The sequence below is a fragment of the Dysidea avara genome, chromosome 13 (genome assembly GCF_963678975.1).
Source record: "Dysidea avara chromosome 13, odDysAvar1.4, whole genome shotgun sequence".
Lineage (NCBI taxonomy): Eukaryota > Metazoa > Porifera > Demospongiae > Dictyoceratida > Dysideidae > Dysidea > Dysidea avara.
The window spans coordinates 4,760,507-4,774,937 of record NC_089284.1 but is presented as its reverse complement, the minus strand read 5'-3'; the positions used below and the strand labels follow the sequence as shown (position 1 = coordinate 4,774,937).

The 14,431-nt window shown below is 41.0% G+C and overlaps 5 protein-coding genes across 6 annotated transcripts; 2 read left to right on the top strand and 3 right to left on the bottom strand.

Moving 5' to 3' along the window:
- Window positions 1-207: 207 nt before the first annotated feature.
- LOC136242017 (forkhead box protein L2-like) lies at window positions 208-1,253 on the bottom strand. The gene has a single exon (XM_066033332.1). It carries the CDS (start codon window positions 1,115-1,117, stop codon window positions 320-322), a length of 798 nt encoding a protein of 265 aa, XP_065889404.1. The 5' UTR covers window positions 1,118-1,253; the 3' UTR covers window positions 208-319.
- On the top strand, window positions 1,251-5,449 carry LOC136242014 (armadillo repeat-containing protein 3-like). Of its 2 annotated transcripts, none has more exons than XM_066033329.1 (20): window positions 1,251-1,451; window positions 1,499-1,638; window positions 1,695-1,817; window positions 1,867-2,184; window positions 2,230-2,593; window positions 2,646-2,968; window positions 3,018-3,089; window positions 3,140-3,223; window positions 3,275-3,305; window positions 3,363-3,524; window positions 3,575-3,683; window positions 3,728-3,837; window positions 3,883-3,958; window positions 4,011-4,083; window positions 4,140-4,276; window positions 4,324-4,489; window positions 4,537-4,631; window positions 4,681-4,785; window positions 4,840-5,016; window positions 5,066-5,449. In XM_066033329.1, exons 4-20 carry the CDS (start codon window positions 2,140-2,142, stop codon window positions 5,403-5,405), a joined length of 2,469 nt encoding a protein of 822 aa, XP_065889401.1. In that variant the 5' UTR covers window positions 1,251-1,451; window positions 1,499-1,638; window positions 1,695-1,817; window positions 1,867-2,139; the 3' UTR covers window positions 5,406-5,449. The 2 variants fall into 2 exon arrangements, with proteins under 2 accessions (XP_065889401.1, XP_065889400.1); XM_066033328.1 differs by having other exon boundaries at window positions 1,499-1,643.
- Window positions 5,388-7,675, bottom strand: LOC136242015 (STE20-related kinase adapter protein alpha-like). Its single transcript, XM_066033330.1, has 11 exons — window positions 7,457-7,675; window positions 7,326-7,397; window positions 7,191-7,272; window positions 7,025-7,140; window positions 6,861-6,969; window positions 6,687-6,816; window positions 6,467-6,638; window positions 6,316-6,420; window positions 6,097-6,261; window positions 5,760-5,850; window positions 5,388-5,493 (listed from the first exon to the last, which is right to left on the bottom strand). The coding sequence occupies exons 1-11, from the start codon at window positions 7,463-7,465 to the stop codon at window positions 5,417-5,419; spliced, it is 1,128 nt and encodes a 375-aa protein (XP_065889402.1). The 5' UTR covers window positions 7,466-7,675; the 3' UTR covers window positions 5,388-5,416.
- On the top strand, window positions 7,465-12,578 carry LOC136242018 (cytidine deaminase-like). The gene is made up of 4 exons (XM_066033333.1): window positions 7,465-7,656; window positions 12,100-12,211; window positions 12,261-12,318; window positions 12,367-12,578. The coding sequence occupies exons 1-4, from the start codon at window positions 7,506-7,508 to the stop codon at window positions 12,493-12,495; spliced, it is 450 nt and encodes a 149-aa protein (XP_065889405.1). The 5' UTR covers window positions 7,465-7,505; the 3' UTR covers window positions 12,496-12,578.
- On the bottom strand, window positions 12,475-13,559 carry LOC136242016 (leucine-rich repeat-containing protein 10-like). Its single transcript, XM_066033331.1, has one exon. The coding sequence runs from the start codon at window positions 13,475-13,477 to the stop codon at window positions 12,569-12,571; it is 909 nt and encodes a 302-aa protein (XP_065889403.1). The 5' UTR covers window positions 13,478-13,559; the 3' UTR covers window positions 12,475-12,568.
- Between the last annotated feature and the right edge of the window lie 872 nt (window positions 13,560-14,431).

The following is a 14,431-nucleotide window of genomic DNA, read 5'->3' as shown; positions in this document are numbered from 1 at the left end:
TTTTGTTGTGTTAGTTGACACAACCACACAACTTTCATCCCAGTACACCTGCAATGCGTGGTTACAGGGCAGGGCTGGTTATTAATTGCACTCTAAGTGGCATTGTTAGGTGGAGCATAATTTAATCACTGCTCTCCCTATGAATAATATACTAGAGCGGACATAGCCAGTCTGGCTGGTTTACTCAACTATGGAGTGCAACACATGTCTTGGTGGGGCTCTGTTATGCCATCACTTATGCTGTTAAGTGTGCATTGTACAGTACACTCATACAGTCAGTCATTATTTGTGCATGTGCTAACAGTTCCATTACATCATGTTACATCATTGGTGAGGCCAATGCTGCATGCTGTAGCATTTGATGCTGCTGGTCACTTAAACTAGGTGTTGTCATAGTGATAGGGATAGTCTCTGACTTGGGGAAATGATAGCCGCCTCCATTGTAAGATGAATTGATGTATGAGGGGATCATGTTGTTGGTGTCATAGAAACTGCTACTGCTGCATGGGTACTGCAGTGGTGGTTGACAATATGGATTTGTACCTGTGATGCTGTGTGCAGACTCGTATACTGCTGCTGGGTTACAAGTGGTGGCTGTTGTGCCTGCTGAAAAGTGCATGTTTCTCTTCGGCTCTTGGTAGGGCTTGGAAGGACGCTTCATTCTCTTTCTTCTCTTAAAGTTTCCATTCTCAAACATTTCTTCACAACTTTCATCCAACATCCAATAGTTACCCTTCCTATCCCCGCTATCCCGCGGGACTTTCTGGAAACATTCATTGAGGGATAAGTTATGTCTTATAGAATTCTGCCAGCCCTTCTTGTTCTTAGCATAGTAAGGAAACTTGTCCATTATAAACTGGTAGATTCCACTTAAAGTGAGTTTCTTGCCTGGGGACTGAGCTATAGCCATTGCGATCAGTGCAACATACGAGTAGGGTGGTTTAGCGTTTTCATTCTGGTCTTCCTCGCTCACAGCAAGGCTGGCAAACAACGAAGATTTCTCCGGTGAAGGCTGATCATCAGAATAGAGGTATCGTCGTCCGCTCGCTCCATCTCTGTTCACAGCTGGTGCTGCTGCAGGGAAGCCTGGTGGCCTGCTCATTATTGATACGGACATAATAGCTGTGCACTACCAGTAGCTGTATATTATTTCATGCTTTATAATAAACTCAACACAAAGACTCTTTTAGCCAGTTCACTGGTTTTAGCCATCACACATGTTAGCTAGCTAAACAGCTATGTAAATAAAATAATGCGCAGGCGTCTGCTCGCCCACGTAGTCCCGTCATGTGGTCGTTACATGGAGTACGGGCTCTGTTTCTTCTTTACAGTGTAGTGTGCTTGTCAACTATCAACAAGTTTTGTCTTTCAGATGAAGACACGTGTTTCAAACAACAGGACATGTGTCCTGCTTGTCAAGAGGGACATGAGAGCTTCTCCTCCAAGATTATGTAAGTTGGTACTGCCGACCGTCGCAAGCATAACCGCCGCCCTTCAGGCTTTCTGCCAATGTTCCTGCACGTAGCGAAACAGTGAGAGCCCAGGATGTTATAATGGAGCAGCATTCTGGTGATGTATTATCACTCGTGTCGCAATACACCCTGACCACTAGCTTACTGCACTTCTGTTGTCGCGCGAGTGAGGTTAGTTAGTACTTATAGTTACATTTATATTGTGTTTACTCACCTCAATAGGATAGGAAGACGATTGTTGACACGCTGTTACAATGCCCAAGTTTTACACCAACAACACTGGAATACAGTGGTGCAACATGTATGGAAACAGACAATGATGGGATCACTATAGCAGTGGAGCTGGTATGGTGTTTTCAAGATGTGATACAGTGGTGTTACTTCAAGCCAACAGGTAGAGCAGTCAAAAGAGTTCCTCAAGACCTGGGTAAACGATGTTAGAGAGTGCTTGAGTAACAATGGGATTATAGTGGATGAAAGGAAGGACCCATTTGACATGCCATTAGCAGTGGTCAATGACAATTATCCAATTGATGATGTTCTACCCACCTTGAACGGCATAACGTTTAGTTACAACCTGGACAGCTATTATGTAGCTGGAGTAATAATACGTGTATTATAATCGATTGTGGGTTTAAGTAACGGTCACTTAGCAACACTACTAACAATGCCGAAGAAAGTGGTTAAAGAAGCGGAGCCAGCGCAAGAAGAGGTAATGCGGTTGTTCTTACAGCAGTACTGATGGGTGTTCTTGCAGCTACAAGCGATATCCGTGAACACGAAGGATCCGCGAACCCTTCTGATATTGTTGGATTCCAATGAGGCCCCTATACAAGCTAAAGCGGCCGAAGCGCTACACAAATACATGCAATTATCTGAGCAGAACTGTGTTGAATTGGAAGAGCTGGGGGTTATCGCGAAAGTGTCGCATTTGCTTCGTTCTGAGGAGGCTGCGATAAGATCATTTGCTGTGATGTGTGTTGATAAGTTGAGCTGCCATGCTGCAATCAGAATGAACCTGAGAAAAAGTGATTACTTGTCCTCGCTGTTACCTCTCCTAGAACCAGACCAGACTCCGCTATGCCACGAGAAAGCTACTGCAGTTTTAGCTCACATGGCAGGTAAGTGACTCAGTATACCCTCTGGATACTATAACACTAAATGGTATTCCAGAGGAATACAGTGGGAAAGTGCACTTATATGAAGGATCAGTACTGGAACCATTGCTGAAATTGTTAGGCACTGTGGAAGATGTTGATGTGCAATCAAACACTTTAAAAGCAATCAGCTTACTTGTGCAACATTACGAATGCCAGTCCCAACTGTGTGAACTGGAAGGCGTTAACGTGGTACTCTCATTACTGGGCTCTGAGTATGCAGTGATACAAAAACTAACTCTAGAAACACTGGAGTGTTTGATGAAGAATAAAGAGTGCCGGAGCTCTTTACAGGAAGCAGATGGCCTTACCAAAGTCACTGAGTTTATTGCAAACAAAGTAAACAACTTCTTGTATACTATAATAGTTAAGTGTTTGCTCTGGTTAGGATTATAAAGACCTCCATGTTGAGGCTCTGGCTGTGTTGGCACATTGCCTCAGGGACAACGACAATATGATGGTCAGTGATCACCAATTATACAAGTTCACTACTATATTTGGACATTTTAGGCCCTACAGAGCTCAGGCTGTCTGGAGAAGCTGTTGTCCATAGTAGCAGTTGCGGGTGTCCAAGAAGAGCTAAAAAGCAATGCAGTTAGTGTGTGATGTCATTGTTGATATGTAGTGTGAGACTGGTTGCTGTAGGTACTGGCTATTGCTCATGCAGCTGAGGACAGTAAGAACTTGTATTCATTTTAACTGAGTGACTTTGTTTGTCATCCAATGTTTGTAGGAACTAACTGCAATATTCTTCATGAGCAAGATGTGGAAAAAGTAGTGCTAGGGTTGCTAGAATCGGCTGCTGATAAGCCGCCATTGTGTTGTGCTAGTTGTTTAGCTATTACTACCATGGGTAGCCAGTTAGCTACTTCTAAACAGTTGATAGGCAAAGAAGGTGACCTGTCTATTGTATGAGAGCAGTGAGTGATGTGTGTGTGTGTTAAGGTGGTATTGGCAGTCTTGTTAAACTACTGAGCAATGAAGACGTGCAGTGTCGTAGTCATGCAGTGCAGGCATTAGCTGCTGTACTGTCTAACATGCCATCCAACTGCAAGTGGGTGTGACTGGGTGAATTATGTGACCATTTTGGTGTAATAGAATCCTAGCTGATCATGAAGGAGTTGAGCCATTAGTGGCATTGCTTGAGGACAGTCATTCGGAGTGTCGACTGTATGCAGCACAGTGTATCACTGAGATGGGCACTCATGGTATGTAATGAACATGCTAGGATGATGTGCATGGTTTTGTTGTAGAATTCTTGCGTGTCCAACTGATTGGCTGTGGAGCTACTGGTGTTGTGGAAAAGCTGTGTTCATCGCTGACTTTCAGGTGAGCACCTCCCATACTTGTAGTGTCCACTACCTGTGGGTACATTGTATAGTGAACCTCGAGTACAGCTAGCTTGTATGGAGGCACTAGCTATTTTATCAACTGACCATGAGGCCAGACAACAGGTGTGTGGTGTGTGTACACTGTGCTGGTGATATTGATGATATCATGTTTGTAATAGTTCAATGATGCTGGAGGTATCACAGCTGTGGTCAACCACCTGCAGTCATCTCGTGAAGAGATGAGAGTTGTAGCATGTCGACTGTTAGCTGGTCTGGCCACTAATCCAAGTGTGGCAGAGGCTGCAATAGAACACAAGTGAGATGGGATGTTGTGGCACGTGTAAGAATTTGCACATACTATAGTGCCATGAACCTGCTGGATGATCTCACAAAACATCCTGGCATGACTCTACTGGCCCAACAAGCCATCAACCATGTGCTGGACTCAAACTTGTCAGCCAAGTATTGGCAGTGTGGCCAGCTGAAACATGGTGACATCATAAAGGATGGGTTCTTTGATGGTGGCCAGGTGAACAGCAGTGAAATTAAAGCATTGAAATGATTGTAAAACTGCAGGCTCGTCCTGGAGAGAAGCACCCCACTCTAAAACAATTGATACAAAAACCATTACTGCTCAATCGTCCAGTACTATACATCAGCCTACAGCCATGGTCAGTTCTGCTAACCCCCAATATGGCTGGTGATTATATTGTGATATAGCAAAGCTGACACTGCATCAGAAGATATGCCATCTGAAGCATCAGCAACGTCAGTCAGTAGTAAAGAGACCAGAAGCAGGTCTCGTGGGAGCAAAGAAGTCAAAGGGTAAGAATCACTGATGCACCACAGAAGTTTAGTTTCCTTTGTTGCTTCCTGTAGGAAGAAAGGAAGACAGCAGCAACAGCAAGCCAGTGACAAGGAAAATAAAGAGGATAACAGTGAATCTGACACGCTCACACTGCCTGCAGACCCAACACTATTAGCACACATCAATCAAGTCAAGCTGCACATCCAAACCCTTCCATCCACTAAGGATCAAGCCATCAGCTTAGCCAGGTACCAACACACTGCATACCCATGACAGTTAATCAGATACTGTTTCCAGTTATGTAAGTGATGCCATGGGTGGAGCTATCAGTGAACCAACTACATTCCAATATGAGTTAGTTAATGGACAGGCACAGTACAAGGAAGGCAGTAACCTCATACCATTGGGTGCTGTTAATAAGGGACTGTTCCGACACCGAGCACTCTTATACAAGGTGCTGTGTGACAGTATTGGCTTGACATGTTCCCTGCAGCGTAGCCAGTATGGACGAGTGTGGAACACTATTATTGTAGCAAGTGACGGTCAAAGTGAAACATTTGTGGTTGACCTAATCTACCGTCCTGGAAGATTAATGCCAGTGATCAGCCCCGAAGCTGTGCAATATCAAACAGTTTGATTATGTACATGTTATGAAAATGTCCATAAATCATCATTATTGGATGCACTGTTAACTGGTGTTGCTTGTTCTTCATTCTTTGCATTATCTATTAGAACACACACTGAGTAATTGTGACACTCAACATGTTGTCATATGGGGTGGGAAAGTTAGGGAATACTGTACCTGCATTTACAACAGTAGCATAGGAACTAAATTGCAAGCCTGGTAATAGTCCTTACAAGACAGGAGTTAGCCACTTATGTAACATTTGGCAATTTTTTTTTTTTTTGCAGGGAGCAAAAATTTTATCTATCAAAATAAACTTTTCTTCCACCAAACTTTCCCACTGTTGTGTAGTATATATACACCCACCTAGCCAACCGGATGATAACTTCCTTGTGTCCAAGGGCATCACAGGTCGTAACAGCTCAGTTAGAGGAACATAGTTACTTTTCTTGTGAGGCTGGTTAAAGATACAATGCCATTTTAACACCAAAATAACATGTATAGGCATTCAAAATAACTAAACGTAAGTTTCAGTACTTCAGATACACAAGACAAAAAAAGCTTTCATTAAAGATCTTAACTGGTCTAACAACCAACTGAGACAATTCAATGTAATGCAAAATAAGTGCATGACAAATCATCAAAGTTTACAAAATGGTTGTGTGTGTGGGAGAACCCTTATGCAAATTCAGTCACACATTACCTTAAAGAAAGTTTGAGATAGCAGGCGGTGTGCTGATGACCTGTTACTGGGATTGGGATCAACACAGCGATCAACTATCGACGCCAGTCGTGAGGATAGTTTTACTTCTTTTCCATTCCTCCTCATTAACATTGGAGGATGACCCTGCAGCTTCAGCATCATAATCTGTGTAGACCATTGCTACAGTTATGGTACTCATGAGATAGTCACTGCACTTACCTGAGTAACTGGTAGGCCGGCATAAGGGGCCTCCCCTGTTGCCAGTTCTAATGCAGCAATACCCACACTATAAATATCTGATGATTTTGTGTATCCAGTAATGTCCTGTTAGAAGAGAAGTACTGTGTAGTCAACAGTATTCAGTTTGTACCTGTGCTAACACCTCTGGGGCTAGCCAGCAAATATTATTGACCGTTGAATGAGAGTGGTCATGAATAGCAAGATGACGGGTTCCTTCTTGTATTGTACTAATTGTCGTCCTGAGACCTGATAATTTGACTGTGCCGTCACATGAAATTAGGAAATGTTTGGCTCTCACACTTCTGTTGCCATGTCAACTACACAATGCTCATCCCAAAACTGACACTTACCTATGAATATAACCTAACGTGTGTAGATAGTGTAGTGCTCTTAATACATCTCGTAACACCAGTCCTATTACTGGCTCAATAAAACCATGTTGAAATGGCTTAGCTGAATGCATTACATCAGCACAGGAGCCTATACAAAGAAGTTGTAATCTTATTCACTACAGTGTTGCTCACCATAATGCATTAACTCCTGAATGGCCCAGAGGTGGTGTCCATGTACAAAACTTGTAAAACATTTGATCACATGTGGGTGATTTACCAGCTGAGATATACACATTTCATGCTGGACGATATAACTTGTTAACATGTCATATTAACATGTTGTAACACTATCATACTTGTAGCTCTATCAGTTGGTCCAGCTGGAGAACTTCCAAGTTGAATTGTCGTACAACTACAGTCATATTATTTACTCTACTTAGCTTGATATCAAGACTACCAAACCATCCTTGACCTGTGAACACACAAGTGACACATCAACCTCGTATAGCAGCATACACTGACCAATTGTCTGGTAGAATTCGTAATCTGCTGCATTGCTAGACACCTCTAAGGGGCATGGCTGTTCTGGCTGGGCCATTATCAACTAACGGTACCGATATGTACAAATGATTTCCGTCGTTAAGTACCCGCCCTTACGTGCTCGGTCGAGTTCCCGTCTTCTACCAGCTCCGGTGACACTCGATTACGCTTGCTCCAGCAACATTTCCACTATCAATATGACAGCGTGTATACAAATGATTTGTTAAAGCTTCCACCTATGACCTTACCGTCAACATACGACCATCCTTTAATATCCCAATTAACGCACACCGAGAAATGTCTGCACCTGGAGGTCTTGAGGATACGCCCCAGTTACTAGACGAGTTGATCCAGAAATGTTTCAAGGCTAAAGAGAAGGCGTACAACCCGTATAGTAAATTCCGAGTTGGCGCTGCTCTGCTTACTGAAGGAGGACAGATTTTCACAGGTATAGTGTTGCTGTGTATCTGTTGTGAGCGAGGTTGTGAGGTCTGTTGTGAAATGGTATTACGTGTGTGAAGACAGCAATAACGTTGCGATGACATTCGGTAGATACTCCTATTTAGGACTTTAACGTGGTTTTCTTTGTTCTTCATTTTGTCACAATGGCTTCCTGAGAACTGTTATACCCTCTCAGTTACTGACTTGGTATAATGGAATTCTACAATATCTTAGATACTGTATCTGTGATACCTTAGGAAATGCATAGCTAACTGTTATACATCGATTGTAAAAATGGCTTCGATGTGGTACGTGTAGGATGAGCAACTGCTTGCTAATTGGAGTCCACTAAAGGGTGTTTAAAATAGAGCTCTTGGCTATGTAGCTTGTTACGAAGAACGGGGAGAGGGAAATGCTGATCATGTGTTTTTTGTGATATTTTCTCATAAATTGTAAGTTCTAGTTTGGAATACTGAAATCCATTTTCCAGTATTTTTTTATGGGTTACAACTCTAGTTTGCTTATATACAATTGAGTGAGGTAGTCCACAATGTTTTTCAGGTATTGAAACATGTAGCTGATCATGTGATCTTAAATATGGAAATTCTGATGTCTGTTGTAATCTGATACATTGCAGTGGATTAGTGACTGTACAATGTGTTCAAGTGTGCTTGAACGTGAAGCAAGGGAGTTCAAAAAATGTTCCGGGACTTTGGCATGTGCCTAGACAATAACTTAGTGCCATGGTTCTGAATCACTTAATTTCTGACTCCCAACACTCCCTACACTTACAGGATTTAGCTTTCTCACAGGTCCCTATTGGGATAGCACCACCATCATGGTATAGCATGCTATGTGCTGCATTGGCATATAACCTCAAGCCATTTTCCCACATAACTATATTGTTTCACTGCTGGATCTCTACTTCAACTGTTTTACTCTTTGTGTAAAATAAAACAATGATGTATGCAAATGCTACAAATTACCTGGTTTGTTGTATTAGGGTGACTGCTTTATTAAAGTATATCAGTAAAAATTAATGTTATATATGGTTTCCTTGCATAGCAAGGACATTAAAGGTGCATTAAGTGGATGTTTGTCAGAATCCAAAAAGGCACATACCACAAGTGAGTTTTTATTGTGACGGCTGTGCACTGACTTGCAGACAGACAGACCAAAAATCAATTATTGTGCTTCTGTTGTATCACTAGACTTGGCATCAAATATACACCTGTACTGTCCTTAAAAAGCTATTTTTCGTTTTAAGTTTTCTGACAGCTTCTATGGGGATGGGACCACTACTATGAGGTATTACCATACTTAAGAAAAAACATCAGAAGAAAACAGGCAGCACACTAGCTCTCTGATTCTGGAGAATAAGTTATCCACTGTGTCACTAAGTTGTTTGAGTATTTTGAAATGTTATTATTAATTTAACAGTGAAGTAGGATTGATGTGACAAACAAGACATGTGATGGCAGAGGGGGGAGGGGGTAGGACAAGCCCACATGAACTGATATAATTACACAGTGCATAATTTAAAAATATTTCACTTGAGCCAAAGGTTACTGTGCAAAGGATTGATGGAGAGGTTCGATAGATATTGAGTTCTATTGTTACAATGGTGAGAACTTTGTAAAGAAAAGCATGAAGTCTTTATGAAGAGATCAGACTTCAGAAATGGCAGCATGTGGCGGTCACCAATTCGCCTCTAAGAATCTCCATATTTATCAAACAACTGCAATCATCCGTTTTGAATATATCCAAAGAGGAATGTGCTTCTTTAGAGTAGTGTTAAGACTGTTATTACCAGTTTGCTTAGGCTTGTCCAACTCCCCCTGACGTGATGGTATCATAGCTATGTGGGAAAATCCCTACACTGGCATGTTATCACAATTTGTTTAATGCAAAGTACTACTTTTTGTCATAGCATAGCTGTTCTATTATAGGCTGGTTTCCATATAGCCGCAAACTGCCTGTGTTATTGGCTGAGTCAGAATGTCTACGGTAGCCTGCGACTTGCTGCGGTTGGTTTGCTTGGGCCTGTGACCATAACTGAAATGGATTAAAAGTTTGCTACATGTCTGTATTTTTCCGTATTTTATTAGTTTAGCGAACCTTGGAAACGATCCTGGCAGAAAGGTCAGTGGCGTAACTAAACCCAGGCCTACCCGGGGGGTGTCAGCAAATTATTAGATTGAAAACAGACATTGTGTATACCACGATGTCAAGATAGGCTTGGCCAACCGTCATGGACCGTGGGCGATGTACCAAAAATTTGAACAAAACAGCGAAGAAGACTTACTGGTTTTAGGTCGATTTGATCAAGGCACAAACTACCACGCCCCTTAAGTTTAATTAAATTTCACATGCATAAATTAGGCTGTGGCGTTTATACCATGTAAACAATGTTGAACACGTGTCCTAGCACATGGTAACAGTCGTGCTAAATGGCCAGCTTCTTCAGTGCTATTCTCTTCAACACTTCTCACTCCATTTAGCGAACGTGTGATGCAACAGTTAACAAAAGGATCGTCCATGTTTGAGATAACAAGTAATGAAAATATTAGTTACTCACACTAATTATTTAGACTAGCTTACTCACGTGATAGTGCATTTAAACAAAGGCGGTTGACCTTCTGCAATTGAGGCTTGAGATAACACTGATAAACTGCACTATGAGACGATGAATTGTTGATAGAGTTGGTCTGCTATATATTAAAGTAGAGGGGATTACTTGGAAATAGAGATAAGGAGTCAAACTGGAATCTGGAGTGGTAATTCACTAAATTCAGTGGACGAAATCAGTGTGACCAGAAGTGTCTAACGTCAATAGCTAAAGCGCATTATAATAAGTGATTCTATACTGTCAGTGATGTATAGCTCTACTTGATCATGGACGAATATGTTGGAGTACAGTTGAGACACGTGAGAATGAGATGAGGCTTGATCTGCGGGGTTACATTTGTACAATAATTTGTAATAAAGCAGCTACTTGGATATCTAATACTACACCGTATGTTGGCTAGCCCATCATTGGGTCATTAGCCTTTTTGTACAATCATGACATTGAGTGTTCTGTGGGGGAGGGGGTGTCACCCCATCACCTTCTAGTTAGCTACGCCACTGATTGCACTAGGCCCTGGTGTCAGTCTGGTTCTAGTTACACCACTGGAAAAGGTACTCCTTAATTTGTTACAACATGGCACGTTACAGGTGTTTTAGTGACACTCTACAAAGCGTGGTATACTTGTATACATCATGCTTGGCTTCTTCATGTTGAACTTGTCTGCGGTGTTTGTTTCCATTAACAAATCGTCCTGCCTGCGATGCCAGAAGAGCCGAGAAGGTTGAACCTCTCCCAATTTTTACGGTGGGTGAGGCACAGTTGTTGCGATACCGGTGAGGTATGTTTCCATATTGTTGTTTAAAGTGCCCCCCGTCTATAATAATTACAGGCAATGTGCAGGCGGTTTGCGGCTATATGGAAACCAGCCTTATGACAATGTTGTATTGGCAAGAATTCATAATATTTGTAGGTGGGCCCCATACAAATAGTATGAACTTTTGGTATTAGGATGACTGTTTTATTAGAGAATCTTGATCTCACTGCTGATCTTGAGTAATCCTCTGGTAGAGGTACGGATCATTAATGGTATGTTCTCTGTGTCTGTGCCAAAAACCTATCTTAGTAACAACGGCACTTTTGTGGTTTTTGCCTCAGTGCCTGTTTTGTAAGTTGTTGATATGAAAATTTTAATACCTTGATATGGTTTCCTTGCATAAAAAGTGATGAAAGACAATAATTTACGTGTTTTCCTAACAAGAATTAGAAAAGGTGCAGAAATCAGATAATCTAAAAGCACATGTAGAGCTATTATCGGATCGGTTATCAGCTATATTGGTTTGCAGTTCAGTATCAGATAAGTAACATGTATAGTTACAGCATGGGCACCTGTGCTCTAGTAATGATGTACACAATTGTAATGTCAAATTGAAGTCTCACACTGTCGTATAACTGAATTTAGAGGTAAACTGGGAAGTCTATGCTGTATCAGTTATTTATCAGTTATAATTGTTATATCAGTTATTGGAATATTGGGCTAAAATTTATAGCAATGCTCCTCCACTCATGCCACAAATTTATGAAAGTTTTGAAAATAGGGATTTTGTTGACTATTTAAAGTTTGATATTCCTTAATTGGTGCATCCTCCATTGTTTTTTTTCTAATGTACCCAAGATTGTAATTATCATAATGTAGCTGGTCAGTTCGCCATTCACAGCTCTAGAGCTACTGGCCCAACGTCATTACAGTGCAATGGGTTTTCATTTAAAAAAAATATCATTTAAAAACTCCCTTTTCACATGATGAAATTGACACGTCTGTGTGCTAACACCAATCCAACCACAAGAGTATTCATAGTGTGTTATTTTTATCTTGTTGTGTAGGTTGTAATGTGGAGAATGCTAGCTATGGTCTTTGTATATGTGCTGAAAGAACTGCCATTTGTAAAGCAGTTAGTGAGGGCTATCGTTCCTTTAAGGCCATTGCAGTTTCATCGTAAGTAACATCACATCATTGACAAAACTGTTGAGTAACTCCCATGTAGTGACATGACAGAGAAGTTCATTTCTCCTTGTGGGAACTGTCGGCAGTTCATGATAGAGGTTAGTAATTTATTTCGAGTTTAACCTGCCTTACCAGTTTTTCTGTAGTTTGGAGGGGACTATGAAGTGTTCTTAACTAAAGGTGATGGTAGTTATCAGCGACATCTTGTGCGTGACCTTCTACCACACTCATTTGAATCGGGTGACCTCATCGAATTCCAACAAAAACAACAATAATTATTCTATATTATACATTTTTGACATGCAGATTAATAATTATGTATATGTAAATTATTTTTGATCAAGTGTATTATCTGCTACTGGGTTTGTTGCTTTCAGTTAAAGGGAATTTTGTATCGAACTTAGTTGGAACTGAAGGACGGTGAATCTTTTGGGTCTCCTTGGGATCTTTTCCAGCGTAAGAATGACGTCGTCCCACTTGATCTTTTGATGCAAGCATTATAGGGCCAGGACTGACCCGTCGTATCTCAAATGGGTTGCCTTCAAATTTCATGGAAATCTTGCGACTCTCAGCTTTCTTTCGCTCGTGATGAAAATCATCAGGGATCTTACTGATTCGGTTGTGGTCAAGGCGAAGAAGTCGTAGCTTCTTTTCAAGCAATAAACACAACTCATTGGGAATCTCAACAATTTGATTTTGATGCATGTAGAGCCTTGTCAATTCCACCATGTTACAAATGCTGGTACTGATCATAGAAATCTTGTTATTGTTTAAGTACAATATCTCCAGCTCGGTTAGTTGACACAGGTAGTCTGGGAACTCGGTTATAAGGTTATTGTCCAGGTGAAGCCTCTTCAGTGACTTCAGTTGTACTATTTCATAGGGAATACTACTGATACGATTGTTGTTCAACCAGAGCAGTCGCAGGTTACTCAGCTTACAAAGGCGGGTAGGTATCGAATCCAATTGATTGTGATGTAGAAATAGTTCGGTCAGGTTCGTCAGTTGTTCTATCTCAGGAGGCAGCGAAGTGAAACAGTTGTGGCTAGCCCAGAGACGCTGTAAGAACGAGAACTCGCAAACCTCCTTGGGTAGCACGCTTAATGGATTCTTGTGACAACCATTTTGAGGATCCCAGCCTGAGTAAAGATCTAAACTCTTTTTCCCCGAAACTAATGTCACGTACACCTTCTTCTTAAGTCCATCACTTTGACTATCTAGTTCTACATAAGCTGGCTTTGCTTCTGTTCGTTCCATCGCAATCCGGTGCCAACACCCTGTTCAGTGATATCCCAACTGAGCTACATTCCGAACGAAATTTTTACACCAAAAGGAGGAAATGTTAATTACAAGGAAATTACTCTACATTGACACCCATTAATACCTATATTATGGGTTATTACGTAATCTTCAGGGTATTCTGTCAAAAAAAAACACTTATAAGTTTTCTTGTTCAAGATTCCTATGTTGACTGAAGCATTTATTCTAGGCTGCAGCTGGGGGAGGGGGAAAGTCTATACGATAGCTACTAGCTAGCCTTGCAACAAATAGTTGAAAATAGTTGACTGGGCAAGACTGTTTCATGAGTGTTGATTTTTTATTGGCAAATCCTGAGTATGACGGTAGATACTTGGCAGAGCTTATACATGAGATGACACAATGGTGTACTAACTAGAACAACCATCACAACAAAACTCTGTACTGATACTATCTCCATATTTACTCAGTCTTGGAACAAGTTTTTTCAAGTACAGCCTAGCCTGACTATAGTATGTTCACGTTGAGCTGAAACCTGAAAAACAGCTAAAAATTAAAAGTAATTTTTTTTTTTCTCAACAGAATTAACATTTCAGCCAACCAGACAATTATTGGTAACAGCAAAGGTGTCAACAACAGACACATACAGTTTGGCTTTATTACAAGTTCGGGAAAGAGCTGTAATGGACACTGTATTTATATGGCTTCCCCATAGGAAATGTATTGTGACAATTTTGATTGGCCACAAATATTATGTCAAACATTTGAACAAAAAAATTACGAAATATTTTTAGCAGGTCAAGCAGTACTACAAATGAGCCAAATTTCAAGATCGTGTGTAATTGCATCCATGAGTTATTAAATGTTTTTGAGGATTCAGCTCAACGTGAACGTACCATAGATTACTACAGAGTCATAGCAGTTTCCCATTAGTGTGCAAATTTAAACAGAATT

What these genes read in the sequence shown, in the direction of transcription:
- LOC136242017 (XM_066033332.1), bottom strand. Translation starts at nt 1,117, where the DNA reads ATGTCCGTATCAATAATGAGCAGGCCACCAGGCTTCCCTGCAGCAGCA.
- LOC136242014 (XM_066033329.1), top strand. Translation starts at nt 2,140, where the DNA reads ATGCCGAAGAAAGTGGTTAAAGAAGCGGAGCCAGCGCAAGAAGAG. An exon ending in ACCATGAGGCCAGACAACAG is followed by an intron (nt 4,084 to 4,139) that starts GTGTGTGGTGTG and finishes TGTTTGTAATAG; the next exon opens with TTCAATGATGCTGGAGGTAT. An exon ending in TACATCAGCCTACAGCCATG is followed by an intron (nt 4,632 to 4,680) that starts GTCAGTTCTGCT and finishes ATTGTGATATAG; the next exon opens with CAAAGCTGACACTGCATCAG.
- LOC136242015 (XM_066033330.1), bottom strand. An exon ending in ACCAACTGATAGAGCTACAA is followed by an intron (nt 6,970 to 7,024) that starts GTATGATAGTGT and finishes TATATCGTCCAG; the next exon opens with CATGAAATGTGTATATCTCA. An exon ending in TATCTCAAACTTTCTTTAAG is followed by an intron (nt 5,851 to 6,096) that starts GTAATGTGTGAC and finishes ATCTTTAACCAG; the next exon opens with CCTCACAAGAAAAGTAACTA.
- LOC136242018 (XM_066033333.1), top strand. Translation starts at nt 7,506, where the DNA reads ATGTCTGCACCTGGAGGTCTTGAGGATACGCCCCAGTTACTAGACGAG. An exon ending in AGGAGGACAGATTTTCACAG is followed by an intron (nt 7,657 to 12,099) that starts GTATAGTGTTGC and finishes CTTGTTGTGTAG; the next exon opens with GTTGTAATGTGGAGAATGCT. An exon ending in GTCGGCAGTTCATGATAGAG is followed by an intron (nt 12,319 to 12,366) that starts GTTAGTAATTTA and finishes GTTTTTCTGTAG; the next exon opens with TTTGGAGGGGACTATGAAGT.
- LOC136242016 (XM_066033331.1), bottom strand. Translation starts at nt 13,477, where the DNA reads ATGGAACGAACAGAAGCAAAGCCAGCTTATGTAGAACTAGATAGTCAA.